Source organism: Silurus meridionalis, chromosome 11 (assembly GCF_014805685.1).
Source record: "Silurus meridionalis isolate SWU-2019-XX chromosome 11, ASM1480568v1, whole genome shotgun sequence".
NCBI lineage: Eukaryota > Metazoa > Chordata > Actinopteri > Siluriformes > Siluridae > Silurus > Silurus meridionalis.
Window position 1 is genome coordinate 667,501 of NC_060894.1, and position 7,500 is coordinate 675,000.

The 7,500-nt window shown below is 36.4% G+C and overlaps 1 protein-coding gene across 1 annotated transcript in view; it reads left to right on the forward strand.

Moving 5' to 3' along the window:
* dbh (dopamine beta-hydroxylase (dopamine beta-monooxygenase)) overlaps positions 1-6,311 on the forward strand; it is a 14,607-nt gene extending 8,296 nt beyond the window's left edge. The window contains exons 6-12 of the mRNA XM_046860869.1: positions 1-135; positions 1,246-1,389; positions 2,171-2,209; positions 2,724-2,783; positions 3,148-3,275; positions 3,392-3,551; positions 5,696-6,311. The exon at positions 1-135 is cut by the window's left edge and continues 32 nt beyond it. Of these exons, the coding sequence (XP_046716825.1) occupies positions 1-135; positions 1,246-1,389; positions 2,171-2,209; positions 2,724-2,783; positions 3,148-3,275; positions 3,392-3,551; positions 5,696-5,824 (795 nt within the window). The 3' untranslated portion in view covers positions 5,825-6,311. The remainder of the gene's footprint in view (positions 136-1,245; positions 1,390-2,170; positions 2,210-2,723; positions 2,784-3,147; positions 3,276-3,391; positions 3,552-5,695) is intronic.
* The last annotated feature ends 1,189 nt before the right edge of the window (positions 6,312-7,500 follow it).

The window sequence follows — 7,500 nt, forward strand, 5'->3', positions numbered from 1 at the left end:
TTCACTCCATCCCTGAGGCGTTTCGACGCCGGGATCATGGAGCTTGGTTTGGTCTACACGCCCGTCATGGCCATCCCTCCTCAACAACACAGCTTCCAGCTCACGGGCTACTGCACTGCTGAGTGCACACACACGGTACACACTCTAAAACCTCCAAAATGGCTCTAGAACCTCATTCAACCTGCGTAAATGTATTCCGCTAACTAAATCAAGAGTTCAGCTTGTTTAATAGAGTTTGATTGGAAGGTGGGAGATCAGTGGGTAAGATGTTGGACTTCTGATCAGAAGGTCAGAAGTTCAAATTCCAGCACCACTAATCTGCATTGCTGGGCCTTTGAGCAAGTTTCTTCACCCTCACCTGCTCAGTTGTATAAATGAGAAAACTGTATGTCGCTCTGAAAACAGGCCCCTGCAACATGCCGTAAATGTACATTTATTCATTTTACCAATTGATTTGTTGGAAACTCATTTCAAAATCATCAAAATTTATTTTTCCATGAATAAATGGAGATTTTTCTAAATGTAGAAAATTCTGTAATAGCTGATGATGCAGCTCTGATTCTGGAGGTCCACTTATGGAACTTGGATCAAGATGGGATTAAAGAATCATTACTTCATCTCCAATCACACACTGATTTATTATTAGATTTGGATTTCAGCTGAAATGAGTTCCTGTTCTTCAAGAAACATGTTGACTAACGATAGCTATCATGATCAAATCACAAACAACCTTTAGAACATTCAGGAAGTTTTATTTTGGTGGGAATGTAGATGCAGACTCCTTCTGTCTGTCTGATGCTGAAAAATCCAATCAAATGAAGATGTATATAAAATTAAATAATAAACACATGGTTATAGAATCATAACACAAAAATCATAACTGATAAAATCTATACAATTATAAATATTAATAACATAAATATTGACATTTTTAAAAAAATGGTGTGTGTGTGTGTGTGTGTGTGTGTGTGTGTGTGTGTGTGTGTGTGTGTGTGTGTGTGTTTGTGCGTGTGTGTGTGTGTGTGTGTGTGTGTGTGTGTGTGTTTCTTATACTTTTGCATTGTTCACTTGTAGATCCTGTAGATCACTTGAGAGAATCGAACAGTAGTGTACCAAAGTGCAGTTTATTTTTGGATAATGTGTGTTTGTGTTTGTGTGTGTACATGTGTGTGTGTGTGTACATGTGTGTGTGTTTGTGTACATGTGTGTGTGTGTCTATGTGTTCTCTTCCATTCGTCCCCCCAGGCGCTGCCTCCTGAAGGGATCCATATTTTTGCATCGCAGCTGCACACACACCTGGCAGGTCAAAGCGTTCGGACCGTTCTGGTGAGAGGAGGGAAAGAGGTGGAGGTGGTACAGGAGGACAAACACTTCAGCACACACTACCAAGTAGAGTACACACACACACACACACACACACACACACACACACTAAAACACTAAATATGATCAAGTTGCTTACAGTGTAAAACAGAAGCTGCTACATTCTATTACATATTGATAAGTAGGTGATGCTCCTGGTGGAGGTGTGAGGTGTTACAGGGTGATGTGGAGGTGATGAAGGTCCAGAGGTGAAGTGGAGAGTATTATAATGGTTTAAAGTCTCACACCTAGTCATGGATGATCACCTTATACCATGATCAAATTCCAGAACTGAGGAATTAAAGCTGTTATTGATTTTTGCAGCAAAACTGATCATAATAACGTTTCAGGTTTTTTTTACGCGTTTAATATTCGCCTCGTTACAGCTACAATTCTGCTGCTCTGAATCACACACACAGATAAAGTAGTGCCTGAAGATCACTGTCACGTCTCTACTTATGCTGAAGCTGTTGGAGTAACTCCTGGTGCTGTTTTTTATTCTGTTTCTCATTTAAACGTTTTCTTCTCGAGTTCGATAAAAAATTCATTTTTGTAAAAATCCCCGTATTCACCATAGAAGTTCCACCACACGCAGGAATCCTCCATGGAGATCAGTGAGGTCATTAGGAAATGTGTATAATCACCCTCTCACTCTGGATGGAACTGGAACTGGATGTTACTATGGTTACAGGTGTTTATAAGCAGCGCATTCGTTTGGATTAAACTGAGAAACACAGACCTGCGTGTTCAACACTCTGAACTCTAATATTCTAATATCTCTCTCTCTATCTTTCTTTCTGTTTCTCAGATCATTCGCATCCTCAGGAAGATGGTGACTGTTCTGCCAGTAAGTTCCTCATGCGGCAAACACACGACTTCTAACTGTATCCAGGGAAATAAAGCAGAGAGAACACCAAGATCACAGGAAAAGCCTGAAGGCAACAAGCCACCTACAAGAGAACAGATCTGCTGCATTTAGACTGTCAATATCAGCTCACACACACACACACACACACACACACACACACACACACACACACACACACACACACACACACGCCAGTCTCACACTGACCTGCCAAACACTGAGCCGGTTTTAAATAGCCAACTACAAATAGCAGCTGATCACAGGATTGTGCTCTCTCTCTCTCTCTCTCTCTCTCTCTCTCTCTCTCTCTCTCTCTCTCTCTCTTCCTCTCCTTTCTTCTCTCTCTCTATCCCTCCTTTTCTCTTTCTTTTCTCCTTCATTCCCTCTCCCTCTCTTTCTCTCTCTCATCTATCCCCCTTCTCTCTATTTCTCCTTCTTTCCTCCCCTTCTCCCTCTCTCTCTCTCTCTCTCTCTCTCTCTCTCTCTCTCTCAGGGTGATGTACTTCTGACAAAATGCACTTATAACACAGAAGACAGAGTTAAAGTTACAGTGGTGAGTGTGAACACAAAAGCACTGTTTGCTTTTTCACTTTTATCCGTTTATTGTTCCTTTTTTGCGTTGTGGAAATCAGCACTATAGAACAGCAGCTGGAGAAATGCTACGAAGCTCCTTCAAAACCTTTCATTTGTAGGGCCTTTAAAACCCCCCAAAAAAAGATTTATAGCAGAAATCCTCAGAGTTGTCGATCTGTAATGGACTGAATGCAAAGAAGATTTTTTAACATCTGCCACTTTATAACGTCATCTCAGAACCTTGAAGACACCCGTCATCTTCTCCTCTGTTCATTCTGATACCGCAATGCTTTTAGCAAGATGTAGACAGTTAAATAGTGTGTGTGTGTGTGTTGTTCCCACAGGGTGGATTTGGGATCATGGAGGAAATGTGTGTAAATTATGTGCACTATTACCCCCGTACACAGCTGGAGCTCTGTAAGAGTCACGTAGACCAGGATTACCTGCAGAGGTTCTTCAGCATCATCAACAGGTGCATGTGCTGTTCTTTCTTTCTTTCTTTCTTTCTTTCTTTCTTGTCAGCATGAATGAGCCGTCACTATAGAAATGATAATGATAGAATCTGTGATTGGTATATATTGTTATCAGGTTCCATGGCGGTGAGGGCTGCAGCTGCTCTCAGACCACAGTGGAGGACCAGTTCTCCTCTGTGATCTGGGACTCCTTCAGTGCCAGGGTTCTCGACTCCCTGTACACCACATCCCTCATCTCTATGCACTGCAACCAGTCCACTGCTGAGCTCTTCCCTGTGAGTACTCGCACCTCAGAATCGTGGCATGAGATCAGAGCTAGAACTCTGATAGATAGATAGATAGATAGATAGATAGATAGATAGATAGATAGATAGATAGATAGATAGATAGATAGATAGATAGATAGATAGATAGATAGATAGATAGATAAATTATTGTCATTGGATAGTACAGGTAAACAGCAATAAATGCAGTTCAGCTTCTACCAGAAGTGCAAATATTAAAAATAAAATTTAGCAATATAAATAAAAAATGAAATTGCATTTTTGTTAAGAATAATAGCAGATATATTAGTGCAGGATGTGTGTGCCGTACGTGCAGAGAATGTGGGATATATAAATTTACAATGTGGAAAATATAAATTGTAATAACTATACACAGTTGAAAATATATATATATATATATATATATATTAGGATATGATATACTCTTAAACTCACTAATACACACATTTACTGATCACTATCTGTTAAAGTGTCTGTTAAAACATATTTAATCTTCTGTACTGTATTACTCTGATTTCTACTGTAAATAAATTGTTTATTATACTGTACTGTAATATACTACACTCTAGTGTTGCTATTTTATCTGCTATGCCATGCTATACTGCACTATACTATATTATTTACTGTACTATACTATATACAATTACTATATACTATTATACTGTACTGTACTATAGTCTATACTATACTATACTGCACTGTACTTTATAATTATTATTACTATATAATTAACTATAATATATATACTATTAACTATACTATATACAATATTATACTGTACTTTACTTTACTATATAACACTATACTGTACTGTACTATATGCTATACTATACTATTTACTATACTATACTGTACTATACTTTACTTTACTATATACTATACTGTACCATATTATATACTATACTACACTGTAATGTACTGTACTATATACTATACTATACTATACTATATTCTATTGTACTGTACTACATACTATACTATACTGTACTGTACTTTATACTATACTATACTATAATGCAGCTTTACACAGATATTGTGGTGATAAAAATGAAGTCTAGTTTGTTCTTTATAAATTTATCCCAGTGCTTATAATTATTCTGTATTATTACTGTACGGTAATCCCCCACTTTACTGAGGTTCAAATTTCGCGCCCCGGTTTATAACAAATGTGCATTTACCACATAACTAATTTGTTTAGCTGATAGTCTTTCACTAATAGCAGGAATAAACCAAAAAACTTAAAGGGAATTGTTTTTATGGAGTTTTATGTTGAATTAATAAAATGTATTAAGTAAAATATACTTATTAATTTGAAAATGAAGTCTAACGTTAATCTACAGTACAGTACTGTATACGTAAAATATCATTTTTGGAGCGGTGTCTATCAGGGTTTTCGTTTATCGCGGTTTTGGAAATTACCACCGCGATAAACAGGGGGTTACTGTACTCCATTATGCTGTACTATTCTATGCTCTACTGTACTTTGCTGTACTATACCACACTACACTAATCTTTACTGTTGATATATTGTACTGTACATTATTTTACTGTAGTATTTCATTTTGCATTAATCCGTAAATATTTTGCTGTTATGATTTAACACACTACAATGTACTATACACTATATCACTATACCAAACTCAACTTTGGAATAAAAATAACTCCTGTGTAAATATTGACCTGCTTAACACACAGTATGAATTTGATGCAGACCCGAGAACATCCGATTTTTCACCTAAAATATCAGTAAGGGGTTATTCTTTGTGTTTTTTTGGCAGAAAATATAATGTTTTCAGATTTTGACCAAATGCACGCCTCAAATTAAAGCCGTAAATACTAACACAGGGGTGCACTTACTTTTACACCATCTCACTTCAGACCTGAGATCTGAGTCTCTCATTACCCATATGTTACTCTTAATAACAAACACTTCAAACTCATTAATATAATAATTTACTGTATTACTGAACTCTGTCTCTCGTTGCTCAGTGTTAGTCTCACCCTCAGGAACTCCCTCAGAAGCATCTCAGCATGTTTGTAAACATGCACAGTTCCTGAACCACAATTACATTCATAAGAAGAGTTTGATCTGTTAGAAAAATGTGTGTTTGAACCATTTTCTTTCTCTTCTTTAGGGTAGCTGGGAGAAACAGAAGATTCCTGAGGTGTTAGCCGAGCTCCAGCCAAGTATGCGAGCGTGTGAACCGAGCCAAGCTGGACCTCAGAACCGTCCTACAGAGGTCCAACCTCAACACAGCGGATAACATGCAGTCTTCCCATTCCCACACAGACACGCCCAGTTCTCCAACAACAGTATTAATGTCCCTGCTTTTGGACAATGTCCATTTGTTAAAAGCGATATATAACCTGATTTTAGATCTATAAATAAATAAAAACAGACTGTGTTTACACCAGAAGACACAAACTGACCAAAACTAATGAATTGACATATTTACTGAGATTTAACTCTCAGTGGGTGTGGTCAGAGCTGAGGTATGCAAAGCTTCTAGTCATTATATGTTTACTAGAACTGTAGAGTTGTTTTTTTGTGCAGTTGTGATTATTTATGTTTTATGCATATTTATAGTGTAGTCTGTAATAATGGACAAGCTGTCTTTAATTTTAGGTGTTAAATATGTAGATTTCTCGCTTTTTTGTTTAGTGACACAGTAATGAGGCTAATAGCAACACGTACAGTGAATACACGTTATAATAAATATATGTACACAAAATAATAATAAAGCAATGTGGATTAAATGTTTTCTGCTTTTATTTTTTTGCACGGGAGCTACAATGTTGTAATAATTTTTTATAGACACCAACATGAAGTGTCATGAAACTGGAGGCTCCAAGCTTCCATTACTTATTTATTTTAGCCTTGCAGCTAACAAGTACACAATTATTCCCTTATAACACTGTTAACAGCTCTTGCTCTAATGTTCTATACTACTCTACTCTACACTCTAATGTTCTATACTACTCTACTCTACACTCTAATGTTCTATACTACTCTACACTACACTCTAATGTACTATACTACTCTACACTATACTCTAATGTACTATACTACTCTACACTATACTCTAATGTACTATACTACTCTACACTATACTCTAATGTACTATACTACTCTACACTATACTCTAATGTACTATACTACTCTACTCTACACTCTAATGTTCTATACTACTCTACACTATACTCTAATGTACTATACTACTCTACACTATACTCTAATGTACTATACTACTCTACACTATACTCTAATGTTCTACTACTCTACACTATAATGTTCTATACTACTCTACACTATATAATGTTCTATACTACTCTACTCTACTCTAATGTACCATACTACTCACACCATACTCTAATGTCTATACTACTCTACTACTCTACACTATACCCAATGTTCTATACTACTCTACTCTACACTCTAATGTACTATACTACTCTACACTATACTCTAATGTTCTATACTACTCTACACTATAATGTTCTATACTACTCTACACTATACTCTAATGTTCTATACTACTCTACACTATACTCTAATGTTCTATACTACTCTACACCATAATGTTCTATACTACTACACTATACTCTAATGTACTATACTACTCTACACTATACTCTAATGTACTATACTACTCTACACTATAATGTACTATACTACTCTACTATACTCTAATGTCTATACTACTCTACACTATACTCTAATGTACTATACTACTCTACACTATACTCTAATGTACTATACTACTCTACACTATACTCTAATGTTCTATACTACTCTACACTATAATGTTCTATACTACTCTACACTATACTCTAATGTACTATACTACTCTACTCTATACTCTAATGTACTATACTACTCTACACTATACTCTAATGTTCTATACTCTACACTATACTGTAATGTACTACTACTCTACAC